The sequence below is a fragment of the Vulpes vulpes genome, chromosome 5 (assembly GCF_048418805.1).
Source record: "Vulpes vulpes isolate BD-2025 chromosome 5, VulVul3, whole genome shotgun sequence".
Taxonomy (NCBI): Eukaryota; Metazoa; Chordata; class Mammalia; order Carnivora; family Canidae; genus Vulpes; species Vulpes vulpes.
This window is the reverse complement of record NC_132784.1, coordinates 106737118-106761064: the sequence shown is the minus strand read 5'-3', so window position 1 is coordinate 106761064 and position 23947 is coordinate 106737118. Positions and strand designations below refer to the sequence as shown.

Here is a 23947-nt window from a genome sequence, read left to right as displayed (position 1 = left end):
GGGCTCCCTGCTCAGCGGGGAGTCTGCTTCTCCCTCTCCCTCTGCGCTCTCCCTATTCGTGTTCTTTCTCTCATGCAATGTCAAATAAACAAATAAATCTTTAAAAAAAAAAAAAAAAACAAAATCCTTTCTTAATGCATTTTGTTTTCCAATGAATAGGAAACACATGACTACTCTAATGAACGGAGGTCCAAGCCACTTCGTTTAACTTAAACAAAGGTCTCCAAACTGAAAGGGTGGCGTGTGAGTGCAAACACCACTACCTGTAAAGTCCTGTGCACTGTGAGGGCTCCTCATTATTTTCTCTGCCTGGTGTGCTTGGTTACTAGCCAATGCCCAGGGCATGATTACAAACAGGTGTCTGGTTCACCGCTGGGTCCCCACCCTAGGGAACAGGTCATTTCTGAGGCCTCACAACCTATTATCCCTATGGCCAGGTTAAGAATGATGCAGCACTTGAAGGTAGCTCAGGGGAGGGGAGCCCTAGAGACTGAGCAGATCTGAGCTGGGTTTTATTTAATGCAGCTTCAGAGGGCAGAGAGAAGCGTGTCCAGGCTTCTCCTTCTCCCAGAAGGCGTCAAGTTCATAGACTATCAACAACCAGCACCCACATGGCCATTGTGTACAACATTTTACCATCTATTTTCTTTTCTTTTCTTTTTTAATTTTTATGTATTTATGATAGTCACAGAGAGAGAGAGAGAGAGAGAGAGGCAGAGACATAGGCAGAGGGAGAAGCAGGCTCCATGCACCGGGAGCCCGATGTGGGACTCAATCCCGGGTCTCCAGGATCGCACCCTGGGCCAAAGGTAGGTGCTAAAACTGCTGCACCACCCAGGGATCCCTATTTTCTTTTTTTTTTTAAGATTTCATTTATTTATTCATGAGAGACACAGAGAAAGGTAGAGACACAGGCAGAGGGGGAAGCAGGCTCCCTGTGGGGAACCTGATGTGGGACTCCATCCCACAGGGGTCAGGACCGAAGCCAAAGGCAGATGCTCAACCACTGAGCCATCCAGGCAGCCCTCATCTATTTTCTAAAATCATATTTCCTGCCTTATTCTGATCAACCAAGAGAGGTATTATTAGTCTAATTTTTATTAGTCTAGTTTTTACCAATAAAGAAACTGAAGCATAAGAAGCTAAGTGACTTGCCAAGGTCACCCAATCAGCTGGTGACAGAGCCAGATGGAGCTGGGGGTGGGGGCTGTCTGTCTCTTCCCACGGTATTACCGCTATATCTTTCTGTCTTTAGCTCAACACAGCCTCACACAAGTGGCAAATGTCCTTACTGTCCAAGTATTCACATGTCCAACAAAACTTTTGCATCTACTAAGCAAACATGCTTTCCCCTTTCTATTAGGAGCCAGACATCACAGAAGCAGCAATGAAAGACTCCCACCACTTCTTAAGCCAGAGGGATCAATGTGGAAGTCACTCTCCCTTAAGGAAGAAAAGAGTAGGGACACCTGGGTGGCTCAATGGTTGAGTGTCTGCCTTTGGCTCAGGTCGTCATCCTGGGGTCCTGGGATCGAGTCCTGCATCAGGCTCCCGGCAGGGAACATGCTTCTCCCTCTGCTTGTGTCTCTGTCTCTCTCATGAATAAATAAATAAAATCTTCAAGGAAAGAAAGAGAAAGAAAGAAAGAAAGAAAGAAAGAAAGAAAGAAAGAAAGAAAGAGGAAAGAAAGAAAGAAAGGAAGGAAGGAAGGAAGGAAGGAAGGAAGGAAGGAAGGAAGGAAGAAAGAAAGAAAGAAAGAAAGAAAGAAAGAAAGAAAGAAAGAAAGAAAAGAGTAGAGGGTGCCTGGGTGGCTCAGTCGGTTGAGGGTCCAACTCTTGGTTTTGGCTCAGGTCACGATCTCAGGATCCTGGGATTGAGCCCCGTGTCGGGGCTCCACACTCAGCGCAGAGTCTGCTTGGGACTCTCTCTCCCTGCCCCTCTGTCGTCCCTCCTCCCTTTTCTAAAATAAAATAAATAAATGAAATCAGAAAGAAAGAAAGAGAAAAGAGAACAGAAAAGAGTAATTCCATCTTCATATTCCCCACTAGCCAGCAGGCCTCACACGTGCCACCCACTGGGAGGATTTTGTAGACCAAGTGTCCCCTGAGCCTCGGTCCGGCGGATGCTCAGCAGAGCCAGACGCATTTCTTTTCCCCTCGTTGCTTTGCCATCCTGCCCTCTGCGAGGGGGCCGCAGGCTTCACTAGGTCAGGCTGGCAGAGGTCTCCCTGCCTAGAAGCTGCATTCACAGCCCCTGGGCACCTGAGGACACAGGAAAATGCAGACTGGCTCTGAGCAACCTGCCCGAGAGCGGGGAAGGTCTTCTGGCCACCACAGTTTGCTTCACTTCCCATGACTTATGTCAGGGGGCTGGGCCTCTCTCGGCCACCTGTCCCTGAGAGTGCGGAGATTACTGCCTCTCGGCCATCTCCATCCCCGGAGCAGACAGGACAGGACACCTGGGCCGGCTGCTGCCTCTCCTGGGGTGTCAGGAGCTGGTGGGGGTGACCACTGGCCAGGAGAGGGCCTGCAGAAGATCAGGGGAGCTGCGCTGCACCCCCCGCTTGCTGGCCCTCACTCTGCACTGGGGTCAGTCGTCCCCGTCCCACAAACACGGCTTCACAGGGAGGCGAGCCCTAAAGAGTCAGAGGAGAATGGAAACACAAAGGCTTTCAGGAAGCTATTCCTGGCGGCAGAGGCACTTCCTGAATCCAGAGGGAAGGGGCCGCAGGCACCGAGTAGCATCACCCTTCGGTGCTGGTCAGTCCCCAAAAGCACCCAGCTGGTCTGCACACAGAATCACCCAGATCTGTCCTACCCACCTCGTTTCAGAGGGACGAACACCCCCGCCTGCTGAGGAGCTCAAGAGTGGGCAGCAGAGCCCGGGTTCCTGACTCCCCCAGGCCTCCTCCCGCCTCTGTGGCCCCAGGAAGGAGCAAGACCGGATTCCACTTCGTCCTGACGCTCAAAGAGTGAGAGCATTTGGAGCAACAGCCAGCGGGGCCTCGCTGCTTCTCAAAGCCCCACTCCCCTGACTGCTGTTCCAACACACGCCGCAGTATGAGGCCTCCCAGACACGCAGACGAGCCGAGCTTTGTAGCAAACGTCCACTTACCAACCGCCTGGACCCTACACCTAACACTTGACTGTATTTCCTTTATCCTACCTTTATCTAGCCATCAATTATCATTTTCTAGTGTTTTTTGTTTTTGTTTTTAAAGATTTTTTTATTTATTCATCACACACACACACACACACACACACACACACACACACAGGCAGAGACACAGGCAGAGGGAGAAGCAGGCTCCATGCAGGGACCCTGACATGGGACTCGATCCCGGGTCTCCAGGATCATGCCCTAGGCTGAAGGCAGCGCTAAACCACTGAGCCGCCCGGGCTGCCCTCAAGTGTTTTCAAATAAGTGACAGACATCAGGGGGCTTCACCTCTGAACAGCTCAGCTGGCATGTCAGGCAGTCCCTAGGCTTAAAATCTGCTTTATTCGGGACTCCACTCGGGTGGCCCAGCAGTTGGTAGCATCATAATATATATAATTCGCCAAAATACCTAAGCAATGCATTTCTTAAATTGGTCCATTTGAATCGTGAATTCTAAACGAGAAATAAAATTATTTGTGCAGCCAGGTATTCTCACAAGCATGGCACCCAGGGACCTCGCCCAAGTTACCCCGTCACTAGGACCCCCTGCAGCTCCCAGACTGTGTGTCCCTGGTGTTTTCACTGCAGAGATCAAGCGGCCCAGACTCACCTCTTCAGGGTCTCCAGCGGCTCCTTCCTGCTCATGACGCCAGTGTCTGGGTCCACCGTGGTTAAAATGCACCTGGACGCACACACACAGAGCATCATACGAGGGACAACGCCGACTGACCCTGCCCCCCACCCCGCCAGGTGGAAGCTCCTTACCGAGAACAAGCCATTACTCTTTTCAGTATCACGTCCCCAATAAGAATCTCATCCCATGAATCCTGGGGGACAAAGCACAAAATTCACATGAGCGCTTCCAAGCCCTGGGGCTGACACACACACCTGGGTAGGGACTCCACGGGAGGTGCTCCCCAACAAAGCCACTTAGGCCAAAGATGGCAGTTGAGGGCATGGACCCTGAGAAGCCACACACCTTCTGGTCCCCTCACTGCCTGCGACATGTCAGCTCATCCTCCCAAAGGGCAGTGCTCCCTCTGCTCTCACTGGCCAAACTTCCCCTGAGGGATGCCAGTGAAGTGGGGGTGGGGGTGGGAATGGAAGGGTCAGGCTGATAGGGGGTGTGGATGACAGAGAGAGAGTCGGTGTGTGGAGGGGGATCAGTCTACACTGTGCATGCCTCGGGGGGATTTAGATCCCAATGCCCTCCTCTCTGCATCCCCACTGGCCTGGGAACAAAGTGCTCCAGCCCAGGGGGCTCCTCGGGCATTTGCCCACAGCCTGGGTCACTGGTGCCTACTTTTCGGGACAAATCAAATCGATGACTTGCCCTCAGGGGAAATAGTAAAAGCTAATGATCATGATGTTTTCTGAAGTTTCAGACATTCTGAGAGAAAGCCCTGTTGTAGGTTTACCTGCACAAGCAAGAATGGATCTGGAGGTTTAGGGGAACAAAGCCTCAGGTTGCTCTGGTCAGGGCAGGTTTTACGGAAGAGATAGGATTTGAATGGAACCTTCCAGAACAGAGACTTTGGAAGGCACAAAAGAAGGGTGAGAAGACTCGGAATAATTAGAAGGAAGACACTCAGGAGACAAAGGACATCTGATCATAGTCTTGAACTTCTTACCCCGGGAGAGAAGTGCCAGCTGCCTGAGGGCTTAAGACAAAAATTCTTGAATTTTTTTTTTTAATTCTTGAATTAAAACCAACCCACCCACTCCTTTGTTGGTCACAAGCCAGAGACCTGCAGACTCAGAATTTTAACTCTGAGAGGATGTATCATTCTTGCTATAAGTTGCAGTGTTTAATCATAAAATGGGTCTCGGGACGCCTGGGTGGTTCAGTGGTTGAGCATCTGCCTTTCAGGTCATGATCCCAGGGTCCTGGGATCGAGTCCCACATCAGGCTCCCCGCAGGGAGCCTGCTTCTCCCTCTGCCTGTGTTTCTGCCTCTCTCTGTGTCTCTCTTGAGTAAGTAAAGAAAATTTTTACGAGTAAATTTTAAAATGAAATAAAATAATAAATTAATAATAAAGAATAGAATAGAATTTTAAAATAAAATATAAAATAAAATAAAATAAAATAAAATAAAATAAAATAAAATAAAATAATTCTCTTAACTGCAGGTGTCACAATGGTCCAAAAAGCTGGTCACCTGGATTAGGGCAGCCCCAGCCCATTTTGCCCACCAGGGGGCACTACGGTCATGAAAAACAAGAGAAGAGAAATGTGGGTTCCGGTTAAGAAATTAACTTATTATTAATTAAAGAAGTATTTCCAGAGCCCCTTTTATGGACACTTGAAACTGCTGGGGATTGAGTCAAAATAAATAAAGTAAATAAGGTAAATAAAGTTAAAAAAAAAACATTCCACCATAGGAAAGCCAGAAATGTGATGGGGTCTGGGGCCTGAGCACGAGCAGACCCATGGTGGCCCTCACGTCCCCTCCAGTCTGGGTCAGGAACACCCCCGGGCCACCTGACACCCTGTGCTCACCGCCCTCCCGGCCTGCCTCGCTGGCCTGCTCACCACCTGACCACCCAGGACTGTGATCTCCGCAGAAGCAACCGTGCTGCCCACGCGTCTATCCAGAGGCCACAGGCCGCAGGGGGACCAACTCACAGTGCACAAGTGACACACTAGTACAACATGCGCTCTGCCAGTGTTGTAGGACATCCGACTGAAAATGTGAAATGTTCCCAGTTAGGGGGTGCTCAGAGTTGGAAACGAGGGCTTCTAGGACAAGATGCAGTGCAAACCAGTCTAAATCGGAGGTCCTACTCTGGGTTGGTCCTTCCCACTCAATGTCATCTATTTATGACCATCTTGGAACTTCGTGGTAGGAAATATGACCCAGGGCACAAGGATCGCCAGGGAAGGAAATTTAAAGTCGGTCACAGGGGCACCTGAGTGGCTCAGCGGTTGCAAGTCTGCCTTCGGCTCAGGGTCCTGGGATCGAGTCCCACATCAGGCTCCTTGTGGGAACCTGCTTCCCCCTCTGCCTGTGTCTCTGCCTCTCTCGGTGTCTTTCGTAAATAAATAAATAAAATCTTAAAAAAAAAAAAAAGCCAGTCACATTTGGGGGAATGCCTGAGCCAGGCCCCTGGTCACTCTGATTGTAGGGCAGAAACCATCCCCCACTGCTCTATGACACTTTCTATGTCCAAGAGCTTCTCCACACATTATCGGCCTTGATTCTTACAGCTGCCATCGGGGAGGAGCCAGCTGAAATCATCTGCATGTTCTAACTGCAAGGAGCAGAGGCCTCAAGGGGTGCAAGGTCTTGTCCACAGTCACACTGCCCCTAATAGAAGCAGACGGACTCAAATCCGGGTGCCCCATCCTCATGCATGCCACTTCCAATGCTCTGAGTTCCTTTGGTCCCTGGTACAGTCTGGGTTCAAGACCCAGCTCCTCCACTTCCTGCCACGGGGTAGCCTGGGGCAAGCCAGGTCACCTCCCCAGGCCTCTCCTTTCCCCCTCCTAAAACAGGAATGGTGACTTTCACCTCCTAGAGCTACAAAGCATACCGTGAGCACTAAAGGGAAACCTTCCAGACCCCTTTCTCCCCACCTCCCGCCCCCTCACAAGGAAACCCCTCTGGAGAAACAGCTTCTCTGGCCACAACTGTCCAAGACCAACTTCGGTGTGATGGCCAAAGGCAACCAACACTGATTTTCCCCTCTCATGTGAGTTGGGCCGAACCGTGTTGGACGTTAGTGAGAGCAGACGAGCTCTGGAACACAGAGAGACAGCCCAGTGCAGGCTCTGGGCGCAGCTCACGCTGGGAGCTGACCTGCCGTCTCTGGAAGATACCCTAGGCTTCGGGGTGGTTCACGTAAAACGTCAGAGGTGATGTGGGGATACCGTGTTGCCCTCCACTGGCTGACATGGCTACCTTAAGCTACCTTAAGGATCCGTTTGGATCCTTTAACAAACCTATAAGGTAATCCTAGGCAGAAAGGGTCACCCCATTCTCCAGGCAGGTAAGGGAGCCTTGGAGGGATGCATAGAGTCCTACGGAGGCCAGCCAGGGAGCTGAAGGTAGGCCTCAGGGCCTCGGGTTTGACGGTGGGCTTCAAACTCCTAGACCGCTTCTTTCAGCACACCTGCTGCCCCTCACAGCCAGTCTGAAGGGCGGGATCCATTCCCCCCCTCCCCACCGAGCATAAGGGAGGCGAGCTCAGTCAGGGGGATTCAGTTCTTCCACTTTCCACCTACCTGCGCTGCGTGCACCACCAGAACTCTGGAATTCCCATCTGAGAGCCCATGCCTTGGTCAGATACCCACAGCTGGGTGGTCATCACTCACCAAACCCCAGGCCACCAACCTCTGCCTTCACGGTTGACAAGGGAAAGAACCAAATAGAATATCCAAGGACGGTGACAAAGGAAAACCTGCTGCCAGCATCACGTGGCATAGTGGAAGCCCTTGGCACCGAGCCCAAGTGTGCAGACATCTGAGGCCAGATCGAAGGTGGCACTGGGAGAATTTTAGGGCCGTGCCATCTGGCGTGGGGACTCCACTCCTACCCCTCAGCAGCCAAACTGTACATGCCCGTCATCTCCTGGGACCATCAATTGAATAGGAAGGCCAACTTCAGCAAGACGTGCACACACCCTGCCTTTGATCCATGGCCCACAAGCATCATGTCTTTTATGCGACACAAATTTAGCTCAAAAACCACTCTACTGGGAACCGTCCTGAGAAGTCTCAGACCCAGAGCTTCCCCCTGACACCAGCACTGTCATTTTGATTGGTGCCTCCGTACGGAAGTCTGCACTGATTAGATGCTCAAGAAATCAAAACTCTAAATTGTCTAGCATACAACCAGTAATTAATGAATCCTTCAGAAAAATCTAATGCACATCAGAGACTCGTATCCCTTAAAAAAAAATACTAAACCCAGAGTGCACAGGTGGCTCAGTCTGTTAAGCATGTACCTTCAGCTCAGATCATGATCCCACGGTCCTGGGATCGAGCCCCACGTTGGGCTCCCTGCTCAGCGGGTAATCTGCTTCTCCTTTCCCGCTGCCCACCCCCCACTTGTGCACTCTCTCACTCTCCCTTTGATTAAATAAATAAAATCTTTCATTAAAAAAAATGTTAAGGGGCAGCCCGGGTGGCTCAGCGGTTTAGCACCACGTTTAGCCCAGGGCCTGATCCTGGAGACCTGGGATCGAGTCCCACATCAGGCTCCCTGCATGGAGCCTGTATCTCTGCCTCTCTCTCTCTCTCTCTCTCTCTCTCACTCTCTCTTACTGTGTGTCTCTCATGAATAAATAAATAAAATCATAAATAAATAAAATCATAAATAAGTAAGTAAGTAAATAAATAAATAAATAAAAAGTTAAATCCTAAGAAAGGGACAAGGAAAGCATCGTACTACCTCTGCATATGCATCACATCCTGAAATCACGATATTGGGCCTGAAGTTAGTCATTTTAACTTTCTTCTCCAGCCTGGAGTTGAGATCTGCCAACGATGCCTCAGAAAGGACCAAGAATGGGCTGGCATCTGCGTACGCAATCTGGTAAGGAAATAGAAATGGTTAGAAGGTGGCATACAGAAGTCGCATGTGTCTAGGTCCTGGAACCCTCTCCTCCCTCCACCTGCATGTGTGCACGCACACACACACACACACACAATATTTCTAAATATTTCTTTAGTTCTTTATATAGAAAAATGATAGTAGTTCAGAAGTCATAAGTAGCCTTGCAGACAGGAATTATGTGATGGAATGAGGACAACATGGCCTTGGGATCAAGAGCTGCCACTGCCAGTGCCCTTAAGGAAGCCACTCCACTTCCTCTGCCTCAACTTCCCCAAGATTGATGGGCTTGATGGCCTCAATACAGGTGATAAAAAATACTACTGATTCCATGGATACCTATTTTTTATGCAACCTGCATATCAACATCCAGTCCATTTACTGACCATTTACGTAATTTTTTTTTAATGGCCACAGCATTGTGCTACCAACCCTCCTTTTATGATGAACCCTTGCAGCCTTCTTCCTGGAAGAGCCAACCTGATCACTTTAAGTCTGTGCATCTCCATACCCACACTCACTTGCCCACCTGTCACCCGGCAATTGCAATCACACGGTACAAAGGTTGGACTCCACACTCAATTACAGAATAGTGTGGAAAAGATCCGGACGCAGAACAGTTGTGAAGCCCTGTAGGCACTGGACGCCTTACATAAGGAGGAAGGTAGATGGCCATGGTCAAAATGCAAGAGTCCCCCAAATCAGGAAGCACAGATGAAGCCCCCAAAGGAAGGGCTTTATTTTTGCCTGTTGTTCATAATCCCAAGCTGCCTGGGAGCTGCCTGGCAAAATGACAGAGCGGAGCTCAGAGGACAGGCTGCCCTGCCTGATGGGCCCTGCACTCCTGACGAAGCCTGGACACACCAAAGGCCAAAGCCAAGGGAGGCTCCTCTGACCTGGTCTGTGGGCCGGAACACGTCCATCATTTGGTGAGAATATCTCGGTCGCAGGTGAGCCTCGAAGTGCACCAGGCGATAGGGCTGCGTCTTCAGGAAGCTAGTTATCCACTGGGCTGCAGCCTCTCCACAGTCCCTGCCCTCGACCTCCAGGCCATGCACTCTGCAAGGGGTGGCGGGAGCAAAGAAGGCCGGTGGCTTTGAAAATCCGGACACCCCCACCACAGTCTACAACATACCCGAAAAGCTGTGATGTCCCTGTGGTTCCTTAATTACCTGGAAACATAATTTTAGCCTGGCCCTGCCTCCGAACCCCTGGGTAAGCCTCAGTGAAGTCACAGCTTCAAGTCCTGCTCTCCCCCGTTTTACAACAGAGGGATACCTACCTGTGCCTCCCATCTGGAAGGAACGCACGGGAGAATAAAATAAGATCCCGTGCCTGAAAAGATGCTGAGTTGTCTGGAAGAAAACCAATGCATCTATGAAGTAAACTCACAATTACTGCAACATCTGGTTCACCCAGCTGGACGGCAACCAGCAATCTGAATGGGCCCAGCTATATGTTATCCGTGTGATGATAATGAAACTAGATACAGCAAAGTATGTGAAAATGTTCTATAAAATCTAAAACATTATAGGCAACAATAATCATCTAATTTGATTTGATTGCTAGCAATAAACATAGGATTTGAAGCCTTCCCCTGCCCCAGACACGCAATACGCAGGACTGCATAGGAGTCGCGTGTGTCTCACAGATGCAGAGAGGAAAGAAACCGTGTAGGCAAGTGTTCCCCAAGTGTAGGACCATTGCTATTGCGGGTATTCAAGGTAAGAGCGGTACGTGCGGACGACAGGAAAGCTTCTGTTCAGTTTCACGCTAGTAAGGCTTTAACTTCTAGCAACACAGCATAATAATCTCTTTTTAAAAAGAAAAAAAACAGACCTCGGGTCCAGACACCTCTGCAGGCAATATTTCTAGCTAGAATTAGGTAACATTCTGTTTTTTAAAGATTTTATTTTTTAAAGATTTTATTTAACCATTTGAGAAAGAGAGAGAGAGAGCACAAGCAGGGGAGGGGCAGAGGGAGAAGCAGGGAGCCCAACACGGGGCTCAGTTCCAGAACTGTGGGATCATGACCTGAGCTGAAGGCAGACACTTAACCAGCTGAGTCACCCAGGGGCCCCTGTAGCATATTTACTATTTCAATTTCCTTCTCCACATGGCAAATTGTATAGGTACCCATGTAAGGTTTCCTTTTAAGTAGTTTCTACACCCAGCACAGAGCTCAGTGCAGGGTTTGAACTCACAACCCTGAGATCAAAACCCGAGCTGACATCAAGCATTGGACACTTAAACTGACTAAGCCACCCAGGCACCCCAAGTTTCCTTTTTAAAAATAAATGCCAAAAGGAGAAAAAATGAGTGGAAAATATCAGAAAGGGAGACAGAACACGAAAGACTCCTAACTCTGGGAAACGAACTAGGGGTGGTGGAAGGGGAGGTGGGCAGGGGCTGGGGGTGACTGGGTGACGGGGCACTGAGGGGGGCACTTGACGGAATGATGAGCACTGGGTGTTATTCTTTATGTTGGCAAATTGAACACCAATAAAAAATAAATTTATAAAAATAAAAAAAATACAATAAAATACAATAAAATTTATAATCCCCCCAAAAATAAAAAATAAAAATAAATGCCAAATTGAACTTAAAAACCAATGTAAAAAAAATAAAAAATAATAATAATAAATAAAAATAAATGCCTTTAAGGTATTTTTAAGACACTGAATCAATTTGAAAAAATACATTAATATAGTTGACTCTTGAACAACATGGGGGTTAGAGATGTCAACTCTCCATGCAGTGGAAATCCCACAGATAACTGTTGACTCCCCCAAAACTTAACTACTAATAGCCTACTATTGACCAGAAGCCTCACGGATAACAAATAGGTGATGAACACATATCTTGTATGTTATTTGTATTATCTACCCTATTCTTACGAATAAAGCTAAAGAAAAGAGAGCTTTAATTTTTTTAGGATTTTATTTATTTATTCATGAGAGACACACAGAGAGAGAGAGAGAGGCAGAGACACAGGCAGAGGGAGAAGCAGGCTCCCTGCGGGGACCCTGATGTGGGACCCCAGGATCACTACCCGAGCCGGAGGCAGACACTCAACCAGTGGGCCACCCAGGCTTCCCATAAAGAAAATGTTATTAAGAGAGTCATAAAAGAGAAGAAATAAATCTGCAGGACTGCATTGTACTTATTGAAAAAAAATCTGCATGTAAGTGGACCCACAGAGTTCCCACTCGTTATTCAAGGGTCAGCTGTAAGAGCTGAGGTGGCCTGAGACCCAGCATAAAGCATGGCTGTGTTGTGCAAATGCCCGAAGTTTGGGAAAAAGGAAAGAGTCAGATAGACCTACTCACCCTGCATCCCGTCTCCACAGAGGACTAGCTCAGTGACCTTGCAGATATTTCTTACTCTGTGTCTTAGGATCGTGCCAATTCTCAGGTCCCGGATGTGCTCAGTAGGTGGTAGTCATCACTCTAGTTTGGTTGTTTCTTCCCCCCAGTTATTTCAAGTTCACTTTCTTCTCTTATGATCCTTTGTATTTCTGGGGTATCAGTTTTACTGTCTCCTCTTTCGTTCTTGAGTCTGCTCTCCTTTTTCTTAATTAACCCAGCTAAAAGTTCGTCGATTTTATTTTTTCAAAGCTCCAGCTCTTATGTGTGCAGCTAATATTCAAATTTTTTTTAAAAAATGAAAATAAATACGCCAGTTCTTCATTTTGTTGATCTTTTCTATTATTGTTCTGGCCTCTGTTTCATTTATTTCTGCTCTGATCTTTGTTATTTCCTTCCTTATGTTAACTTCAGGCTTTCATGTGCTCTTGTTTTAACTCCTTGAAATATAAAATGAGGCTGTTTATTTGAGATTTTTTTTTTAATGTGGGTATTTATCACTGTAAGCTTCTCTCTGAGAACCGCTTTTGCTGCATCCCACAGGTTTTGGTAAATTGTGTTTCCATTTTCGTTGGTTTCAAGATTTTTTTAAAGTTTCCCTTTCGATTTCTCCTTTGATTCACTGGTTGTTCCGAAGTGTACTGTTCAATTTCTGCATGTTTGTAAACTTTGCAGCTTTCCCCCTATTTTGTTTTCCGGTTTCGTATCATTGTGGTTGTAAAACTATTTGATATGATTTCAATCCCAGGTTTGCTGACTTGTTTCGTGACCTAGAATGTTCCTCGTGTGCTTGAGCAGAACATATATTCTGTCGTTGTTGGAGAGAATGTCCAGTCAATGTCTGTTAGGTTCCACTTGGTGTGAAGCAGGGTTCAAGGCCAACATTTCATTATCGATTTTCTCTCTGCATGATCTATCCATCACTGAAAGTGGGATATATCGAAGTCCCAACTATTGTTATATTGTCCATTTCCGTTACTATTTGCTTACTATATTTAGGAACTCCAAAGTGGGGATATATATATATATATATATATATTTACGATTGGTATATATTCTTGATGAATTTATCCCTTTTCATTATATAATGATCTTCATTGTCTCTTATCATAGTCTTTGGCTGAAAGTCTACCTTGTTTGATTAAATATAGCAACCCTTGCTCTCTTTTGGTTTACACGTGTGTAGAGTATCTTTTCTCAACCCTTCACCCAGAGCCTATGTGTGTCTCTAAAACTGAAGTGAGTCTCTTAGAGTATATATATATATATATGTATATATATATACATATATATATATCTTTTTATTATTTTTATTGATTTATGTATTATAGTCAGAGAGAGAGAGAGAGAGGCAGAGACACAGGCAGAGGGAGAAGCAGGCTCCATGCACCGGGAGCCCAATGTGGGATTCGATCCAGGGTCTCCAGAATCGTGCCCTGGGCCAGAGGCAGGCGCCAAACCACTGCGCCACCCAGGGATCCCTATATATATATATATCTTATTTATCCATCTAGCCTCTGTGTCTATGATTGCATAATTTAATCCATTTCCGGGATCCCTGGGTGGCGCAGCAGTTTGGCGACTGCCTTTGGCCCAGGGCGCAATCCTGGAGCCCCGGGATTGAATCCCACGTCGGGCTCCGGGTACATGGAGCCTGCTTCTCCCTCTGCCTCTCTCTCTCTCTCTCTCTCTCTCTCTCTCTCTCTCTCTGTGTGTGTGTGTGACTATCAGAAATAAATAAAAAAAATTTTTTAAAAAGAATTTAATCCATTTCCTTTAAATTACTGATAACTAGGGGGGCCTGGGTGGCTCAGTCAGTCAAGCATCTGATTCTTGATTTTGGCTCAGGTCATGATCTCAGAATCATGAGATCGAGCCACATGTTGGGCTGGGCATGAAGCCTGCTGAAGATTCTCTCTCTGTCCCTCTCCATCTGCCCCTCCTGAACAGCTCTTGTGCACAGGTGCGTACAAGCACACTCTTTCTCTGAAAATGAAAAATTGATAACTAAGGACAAATTAATACCATCTTATTATTTTGCAATTCCCTTGTTCCTTTCTTCCTCTTTTTCTATCTTCTTTGGTAAATTGATGATTTTCCATAGTGGAATGCTTTTATTCCCTTCCCTTTATCTTCTAGGATTCTACTACAGGTTTTTTGGCTTTGTGGTTACCATATGGTTAAATTAAAACATCTTAAAGATATAGCAGTCTATTTTATGCTGATAACTTAATTTTTATCCCATATAAAAACCCTACTCGGGCAGCCCCCGTGGCACAGCAGTTTAGCGCTGCCTGCAGCCCAGGGCGTGATCCTGGAGACCCGGGATCGAGTCCCACGTCAGGCTCTCTGTATGACGCCTGCTTCTCCCTGTGCCTCTCTCTCTCTCTCTCTGTCTCTATAAATAAATAAATAAATAAATAAATAAATAAATAAATAAATCTTTAAAAAAAAAACCTACTCTTTTACTTCCCACTCCCCTTTATGTTTCTGATGTCATAGTTCACCTGTTTTTATATTGCGTATTTATTAATAAATTATTGTGGCTATAGTTCTAATATTCTTATCCTTTAACCATTATGCTAAGTGATTAACACACTACATGTTACAGTATTAAAGTATTCTGAATTTGATTCTCTGTTTACTTTTTTTTGTTTCACTTCATTTTTTGTTTTTACTAATCCCTGCACCCAATAAGGGGCTCAAACGCACAAACCCAAGATCAAGAGTCACATGCTCTACCGACTGAGCCAGCCAGGTGCCCCAATTCTCTGTTTATCTTTATCAGTGTGTTGTATATTTTCATATTCTTTCATTTTACTAATTAGCATCTTTTCCTTTCAGCTTGAAGAACTTCTTTTAGCATTTCTTGTAAGGCAGATGTAGCGGTGATGAACTCCCTCAGCTTGTGTTTGTCTGAGAAAGTCCTTACCTGTCCTTCATTTTTTTTAAAGATTTTTATTTATTTATTCATGAGAGACACAGAGAGAGGCAGAGACACAGGCAGAGGAAGGAGCAGGCTCCATGCAGGGAGCCCAATGTGGGACTCAATCCCAGGACTCCAGGATCACGCCCTGGGCTGAAGGCAGATGCTCAACCGCTGAGCCACCCAGGCGTCCCTGTCCTTCGTTTTCTAAAGGATAACTTTGCCAGAGAGAATATTCTTGAATGGCAATATTCTTGATCATTCCACTCTCTCCTAGCCTGTAAGGTTTCTACTGAGAAGTTGGCTGATAGCTTTACAGGGGTTCCCTTGAAAGTTACAGGCTTCTCGTCTCCTGCTGCTTTTAAGATTCTTTTTCTTTGATTTTTTTGATGGTTTTATTATAATGTCTCGGAGGGGCTTCATTTGAGTTTATTTAGTGACCTATAAGCTTCATGAACTTGGATGCAAAGGTCTCCCCAGATTTAGGCAGCTGCCAGTCATTACTTCTTTAAATAACTTTTCTACCACTTCCACTGTTCTTCTTCTGGAACTCCAATAATTCACCAATAGTTTCTTTTAATGGTAACCCGTAGCGCACATGGACTTTTTTCACTCTTTTTCATTCACCTTAATTTGTTCTCCTCTGAGTGGATCATTTCAAAGGTCTGGTCTTCAACCCCACAGATTCCTCCCTTGGCTTGACCCATGTTGCTGTTGATAATACTCATTTTTCATTTCACTCGTTTTATTCTTCAGCTGTAGAATTTCTATTGGGTTTTTTTTTTTTAATCATTTCTATCTCTTTAACTTCTTTGTTCATTTATCATTTTCCTGTTTTCACTGAATTGTCTCTCCATGTTTTCTTGTATCTTATGGAGTTTCCTTAAAACAGCATTTGAATGCTTAATTGGGTAAATCACACACCCCTATGTCTTTGAAATGGGTTACTAGGTTCTTTTGCTCTCTTGGTGATGTCATGTTTCATTGACTTTTCATGTTCCTTGGGGTTTCTGTGTTGCTGCCTTCATATTTGAGTAGGAGTTACCTTCTCCAGTCTTTTCCAACTGCCTTCGGTAGAGAAGATTCATAAATATGAGGCCTTTAAATTAGCAAAATTTGGGGTGCCTGGGTGGCTCAGTCAGTTAAGCATCTGCCTTCGGCTTGGGTTATGATCCCAGGGTCCTGGATTGAACCCCACGTCGGGTTCCCTGATCAGCAAGGAGTCTGCATCTCCCTCTCTTTCCCACTCCTGCTTTCTGTCACTATCTCTCTCTCGAATAAATACATAAAGTCTTTAAAAATAATTTAGTACAATTTGGGGGCACCTGGGTGGCTCAGCCAGTTGAGAGTCTGCCTTCAGCTCAGCTCATGATCTCAGGGTCCTAGGAATGGGCCCTGAGTCAGGCTTGGCAAGAAACCTGCTTCTCCCTCTCCCTCTGCCTGCCACTCCCCCTACTCGCGCTCTCTGTCAAATAAATAAATAAATAAAATTTTTTAAAATTAAAATTAAAAATTAAATAAATTAGCACAATTTGTTCTCTGCCTTCTTCCTTTCTCTTCCCACATTTCTGTGTTCTGAGCAACTTCGTATGGATTGTATGGCAGTTCTGTTATTAAATTTTTAAGGAAAATTCATACTGTCTTCCATAGTGGCTGCACCAATTTACATTCCCACCAATAGTGCAGAATGCACATCCTCCCTAACACTTGGTATCACTCTTTTTTTTATATAAATTTATTTTTTGTTGGTGTTCAATTTGCCAACATATAGAATAACACCCAGTGCTCATCCCGTCAAGTGCCCACCTCAGTGCCCATCACCCAGTCACCCCCACCCCCCACCCACCTCCCCTTCCACCACCCCTAGTTCGTTTCCCAGAGTTAGGAGTCTTTCATGTTCTGTCTCCCTTTCTGATATTTCCCACTCATTTTTTCTCCTTTCCTCTTTATTCCCTTTCACTATTTTTTATATTCCCCAAATGAATGAGACCATATAATGTTTGTCTTTTTGATAATAGCCAGTCTGACGCATGTAAGGTGGTATCTCATTGCGGTTTTGATTTGCATTTTCCAGATGATGAGTGACATTGAGCACCTTTCCATGTACCTCTTGGCCATTGTAGGTCTTCCATGGAAAGATGTCTATTTGGTCCTGCTGCTCATTTTTAAATTGGATTTTTTTCTCTTAAGATTTAATTGTATGGGTTCTTCTTATATTTTGGTTATTAACCCCTCATCAGATATATGATTTGCAAATAATTTCTCCCATTCTGTAGGTTGCCTTTTCATTTTGTTGATGGTTCCTTTTGCCGTGCACAAGCATTCTAGTTTTGTGTGGTCCCGTTTATTTATTTTTGCTTTTTTCTTTTTTGCCTTTGCTTTTGGTGTCATATCCAAAAATATATATATATCATTGCCAAGACTGATGTCAAGGAGCTTGTCCCCTGTGGTTTTTGGTGTCTTGAAGTTTTACGGTTTCAGGTTTTATGTTTAAGTTTTTAATCCATTTTGAATTGATTTTTCTGAATGATGTAAGATGGGGTCCAGTTTCATTCTTTGCAGGTGACAGTTTTGCCTCTGCCATCTATCGAAGAGACCATCCTTTCCCCCTTTTTATATTCTTGGCTCCTTTGTCATAAATAATTGACCACATATGCATGGGCTTCTTTCTTACTTTCTTTCTTTTGACATATCTGTGAACTATCATAATGTGTCTAAACCTTCTCATTTTGCAATTTCCAAACAGGCTCTTGTTTAGTCTTTGAGAGTGAACCAAAGAGCCTGCATGGAACCATGAAAAAAGTTTTCACATAATTTCAAATGAATTAATAATTACATGGGAAAAAATAACTACAAGAAAGTATGGGTAGATACCTAGTCATGGCAAATAAACAGAAACCAGGATTTCAGCAAACATATAATACAAATTGCAACAGACAAATTAAAAAGTTTGCCTCAAGGGCACCTGGCTGGCTCAGTTTTTAGAGCATGCAACTCTTGATCTCAGGGTGATGAGTTCAAGCCTCATGTTGGGTGTAGGGCATACTTAAAAAATGGTAAAAATAAAATGTTTGCCTCGGACAACACATTAATGCAAATTAAAGCAACAAGAAATTGCCATCTTTTTCCTATAAAAATGGTCAAATGTTTTTGAACATAGTGGTCAGAATGCAATTAGCCACCCATAAAATACTAGTGGCTATAGAGTTGGTATAACCATTCCGCAAAACTATTTAGCAACATATATCAGAAGTCTAAAGTTTCTTGTTTCTAGCAAAACCATTGCTAAAAATTTTTCCCTAAGGAAATAATAAGCATTCTGAACAAAGATTTTTACACCAAGATTTTCGTCACGGTCTTCTTCACACCTGGAAAGAAATGGAAAACAATCCAAATATTTAATTGTGGGAACATGTTAAGATGCATTGCAGGACACACTTTCAGAAGGAACTATTAGGCCAACATGAAAATTGTTATTTTTGAAGATTTTAACAATATGAAAAAGTACTCAATATATCGAGTATATATGACAGTATTCAAGACTCTGATTTTTATATTACTTCTTTTAAGGTATTAACTACAAGGAAAACATCAGAATATTACTTATTGTTATCTCATATGTTTTTGTTTACTCCTTTTTTTTAGTATTTTCCAATTTTTCAACTATGAATGTATATTACATTTATAATTTTATATTTTATATATATAATTATATATATTATGTATATAATTATATATACATTATAATTTTATATATAAAATATATATATAATAATTATGTATATATTATATATAATTTTATATATAATATATATAATTTATAATTTTATATATATGAAATTATATTACATTTATAATTTTAAAAACATCAAATTAAAATAAGAATATTATGTCTGCAACTATAAAATATTGCAGAAATTATATGGGTATTGTATCTTATAAACTTTTTGGGGTCTTTAGACATTTTCCAGCTAACTCGGATCTATATTTTTTTGACGTGATGCTATTTTCTATGACAGACTTATGGACTACATTCACTGTTCACCACACATCTTAATTCAAAACGCAGAAATGATGACAAGAGTATAATTAGACCCAATTCTAATTTCCCCATAATGCGATAAAAAATCACCTCGGGAAGACAAGAGTTCTGAGAAGCAAAGTTAGTTTTCCCAGACTAAAGTTTCCTTGAACTAAAGTTCTCAGAAGCAAAGCTAGTTTTCCCAGACTAAAGTTTCCTTCCTTCTAATGTCAGGGAAAGAGCCTCTGTGCAATGCACTTTCCTGGCTGAAATCTCCACCTTCGCTACCCAGCAGACCCCTGGGCATGTGCCAGTTGGGTCACTCTCCTGGTTGCACCTGTCTTTTCTTTTTTGTTGTTGTTTTCTTTTTGTTTTTGTTTTTTTTGTATCTGTCTTTTCTATTACAGAATGTCCTTTCATTAGTACTAAATATCACAGTTCACAAAAACATTTGCGACTCCCTTCCCAACTCAGCTTTGGAAGGTTCCCAGTCTTCCCAGGTGAATTAGGGCAAGTCCAATGGGAATACATGGATCTAACCTCACCTCTTCCTGGACATCGTCCACTGTCACTCCCACCTCACTTTTGTCCTTCATCCTTTGAGTGTGTTATTTTTCTCTTGCAGACATGCTTTTATTCCCATGGTTTTCTACCTAGGACTTTTAAGTCTCTCAACCCCACATTCACATACATTTCTGAAGCTGCTTCCTTGTTCCTCTTTCTTTTACATCATCGTGATGCTGAGGACTTTGCCCTACAAATGCCATCAATGATTAATCACTGACAACGTTTCTCAGGATTCCTCCATAGTTCACCCTTCCTCAAAACTGCGTGAATAAACACTCATTCGAGGAGTAAGACCCATCCCTTCCTTACCGGCACTTGTACACTGCATTCGTGGTGGGTGTCTTGACGGGCAACAGCAGGTCTTTAGTGTAGGCTGCACTCAGGGTCAGGACATCACCCTCACAAGTCAGGGAAATCAGGACCAGGCGAGGTTCCTGCCGAGCCGTAACCATGTTCCCCTTCTCATTGATCACAAGCCAAAACCTGCCAAGTTCAAAACACAAGATACGCATGATCCACCATGCTAGGCCGCCAGTCTCCTGTGGGAGCTTCAGTCCTGCGCTATCCTCTTTGATGTGCTCCCTGTAAGCCTGGTGTGTGTGAGTCTGTGTGCGTGTGTGTGTATCTGTCTTGTCTGTCAATCCGTCCATCCTAAACATCAACTCAGCAGCAAGAGTGAGTCTGTGAGTTAATTTCAAAGGGTTTCATAACCACTCAAGCATCCAACATATTTATTATCTTCAGAACATTTTGAGCTCCTTGATGGCACAAAATCAAAGATGTCAGTATATTTTCATCTCAAGTGCCCAAAATTCTGACCACTCTCATTAAACACGCCCCAAAGAAATGACAAGAAACTATTTCCTGGAAAGACTTTAAGGGCAGGAGGAAGCACAGGCCCTGGCATACAGCAGACACATGGCCCCTGCAGATTGAAATAACACGATTGTTGCTCTGTTGCTCTCAGAGCATGGAGTTCAGTGGAGTGGCATCCCATGCCACTTTCACCTGGCCACGTCCACCCCCACCTTTTAAAAAAACTAATGTTTCAATATTCAGCACAGCGAACTCTGCAATTTGCTTAAAGGTCTATCATTACACTACAGACAATATTTTTTCTGGCACAATAGTCCTCATCTAGAGGTACTCCCCCCCCCAAAAAAATAAAAAGATAAATGGAGATATAAAAGCAATAGTAAACTGTTCAGGGGTGGGAGGTGGGGAGTCATCCATATAGGTTATTTCTCAGCTAATGAGGAAGCTAACCATACTGGCATTTTAGTCATTTCAATTCACACAGGATCAAATGATTAGTTAGAGAAGTGAGCTTGTGCTTTGGGAATCCATCAATAGAAAATGCTGGCAAATATACTAGGTGTTAAAGAGCTTCCTTGCCTCACCTCCAGCAGGTCATCATGGTTGAGATGTTGCAGCTACACTAGAAAAATAAGGTTAGTGGGAGCCCTTTCCTGAACTGTCCGTTTATCGGTCCTCATCCTGGACCCAGACTGAGCTCTGGCCTGCTCCAAATCCTTGGTACCAGCACATGAACATTCTTCTTCAGGTGCTAATTCTTCCAGGTAATGATGGCAATCGAATCATCCTTTTCTCTTCTTTCTTTTTTTTAAATATTTTATTTGTAAGTAATCTCTGTGCCCAAGGGGAGGGGGTCCAACTTGCAATCCTGAGATCAAGAGTTGCAGGCTCCTCCCACTGAGCCAGCAGGCATCCTGACAGTAATCTTTCGAAACCACCCATCTAATCACGTTACCCCCTCATGAAAAATCCCCCTGCGGTTCCTGTTTTCAGAACTTTGTTCCGAAACTCTAACTCCAGCAAGGCACGCAAGACCCTTCAAAACTCAGCTGCTCTCCCAGCCCTTCACAATCCCTGTGCCCTCATGCAGGCCAACCTTTTTCTCTTCAATCTTTTTATCGTGGTAAAATATACACAACATAAAATGCCTGGCAAGCTCTTTTGGTATATCCAAAAGGCTTGAAAAGAGGCCTCACACAGATACTTGTACGCTGATGTTCACCGCAGCATTATTCCCACCACCAAACAGTGGAAACAACCCAAGCTGTCCACCAATAGAGAATGGATATTTTTTTTAAGTATGTTTTCAACCATTTTAGGTGGACAATTCAGCCGCATTAAGTAACCTTCACAGTGTTATGCAACCCTCACCTCTGTTTCCAAAACTTTTTCATCACCCCAAATAAAAACTTTGACCCATGAAGCAATAACTCCCCACCCACCCCACCCCCATCTCTCCCTGAGGCCTGGTAAACTCTACCCCACTTCTTGTCTTTATGAACATGCCTACTATAGCAGTTTCCTATAATTAGGATCATGTCTTTGTCCTTTTGTGTCTGGCTTATTTCATTTAACATAATGCTTTCAAGATCTATCTATGCTGTAGGGTGTATCAGAACTTCGTTCATTTCTGTGGCCAAACAATATTCCATCGTGTGTATATACCACATGCTGTTTATTCATTCGCCTGTGGATGGACATCTGGGTTGATTCCACCTTTCAGGGGGTGAGTAATGCTCACCGGGTGAACACTGGCGTACACATATCCAGCCAGTTTCAATTCTTTCTGGTAATTCCCCACGAGTGCCCTCGCCTCTCCCCCCGGCATACCTTCATCCAAGTCCAGGGTCTTTACCCATCTCTGTCTAGAATATTCCTCTCCCAATTAACTTGCCTGGAAAGTTCATAATTATTTTTAAATTTTCAGTTCAAGCTATGACGTCACTCCTGACCACCCCAGACGCTTTGGGGTGACCCTTCCCTGTCCTCCCTGGCACTTGTCACACTGACTCCAGTGAGCCTTTGCCTCTCCCGATACCAGCTGGTGGTAGGGGGTTGACGAATATAGTGTCTGCCATAAATGCCAGCTCTTTTGGCTATTTACTATTACATGAGCTCAATCAATATTCCCAGTCGATAGAGTGAAATTACAACACCCTTTGGCTCTGGGGCCTATAAAACGAATTCAATAAACACTCTCATCTTTCAGAGTTAGTGAACCCTGTACAAACCATGAAATATCCAGGACTCTTGGCTTCCTTCCCGAAGCAAAGACGCATAGCTCACCTTTCACTAATGCTGTGGATTGTCCTCTGTCCGGGGTTCTGGCAAGGGGGGAAAGCTACGGCACCCACCCACCCACCCCCACCGTCACCCCCCTTGGTTCTGTGTCCCCCTGCAGGGGCTGGGAGGGCTGGTCTGGGAGGAAAGAGCTTCAAGCGCAGCCTTGCAATGAGGCTCCGGGCTGGCCTGACCCCAGAGCCAGCGGGGAAGAGCGCGGCTGGCTCCGGCCTCTGCAACCTGCCCTGAACCCCAAGAATCCACGCAGCTCGAGACTCTCCAGATCGGGCCTTAATAACGCGACTCTTCACAAAGGCCCGGTGTGCTGAAGAACACAGGGGTCCCGGCTCCACCGCTGGGGGGCGCGGGCCTCGGATCCCGTATCCTGCAAGGATCGCCTGCGGGAACCCGCGCCGGCAGCGCGCGCCAGGGCGCCTGAGCAGCCGCAAGGAGCCTCGGCCTCGCCGGCTGCCCGTGGGGTCCCGGGCCCCACCTCCGCGCGCTCTCCCGGGGCTGGGCTCCGCGGCCCCACGCCGCCCCGGGTTGTCCGGGGACGACTCATAAAACTAAGGTGTGGGGGCGGGGAGGCAACCCGTCCGCCCCGCGGAGATGAGCAAGTCCGGGGCCAGCGGCGCAGGTGGAGACGCGGCTGTCTCCGCGCACCGGGTCGGGACCCAGAGGCCCCGGGGTCCCCGCTCTCGCTGTCCTTGCCCCGCCGCAAGGGGAGGACGGCCCCCCGCGGGTCCCGCGCAGCCCGGCCCTACCTGTCCCGCAGGTGTCCGCAGCGCAGCCCCAGGGCCGTGCACTCCGCCGCGCTCACCCGCACGCCCTTGCACGACTTGACCGGGTAGATCCAGAGCTGCGCCACGGTGCCCACCTGCTGCAGCCGCCCGCGCCGCCGGGACCGCGCGCGGCGCCAGGCCACCGTCCCCAGCGCCGCGGCGGCCAGGCCGAGCGCCGCCCCCGCGAGCCAGGCGGGCCGGGAGGGCGCGGGGAGGCCGAGGCGGCGCGGGGCCCACGAGCCGGCGGCGCCCATGGCCCAGCGCGCGGGGCTCTCCGCCGCCGCCCGGCCGCCGCCCGCCGGGCCCGGGGAGGTGCGGCCTTGGCCCGGAGCCCGGAGCCCGGACCCCTTCCCGGCCGCTCGCCGCATCCCGCCCTTCGCCCGAGCGGCGGCCCCGGGTCACCCCTCCCCAAGGTCACCACGAGTGACCCCTCTCCTTACCCATTTGTGGGGTTTTATTGAACCTGGATGCCACCCC

At 46.0% G+C, this 23947-nt stretch overlaps 1 protein-coding gene across 5 annotated transcripts in view; it reads right to left on the bottom strand.

Moving 5' to 3' along the window:
- MTARC1 (mitochondrial amidoxime reducing component 1) overlaps positions 1 to 23741 on the bottom strand; it is a 40815-nt gene extending 17074 nt beyond the window's left edge. For 3 of the 5 annotated variants that reach the window (XR_012001800.1, XR_012001801.1, XM_072759568.1), the window contains exons 1-6: positions 23453 to 23741; positions 19902 to 20075; positions 9610 to 9772; positions 8552 to 8692; positions 3925 to 3986; positions 3770 to 3841 (exon numbers count right to left, since the gene is read on the bottom strand). Coding sequence is in view for 3 of the 5 variants with exons in the window: in XM_072759568.1 (XP_072615669.1) it covers positions 3770 to 3841; positions 3925 to 3986; positions 8552 to 8692; positions 9610 to 9772; positions 19902 to 20075; positions 23453 to 23724 (884 nt within the window). In the remaining 2 variants the exon portion in view is untranslated. Of the gene's footprint in view, positions 1 to 1756; positions 2636 to 3769; positions 3842 to 3924; positions 3987 to 8551; positions 8693 to 9609; positions 9773 to 19901; positions 20076 to 23452 lie in introns of those variants that run through there. The other 2 variants (XM_072759567.1, XM_072759566.1) reach the window with 2 other exon arrangements.
- Between the last annotated feature and the right edge of the window lie 206 nt (positions 23742 to 23947).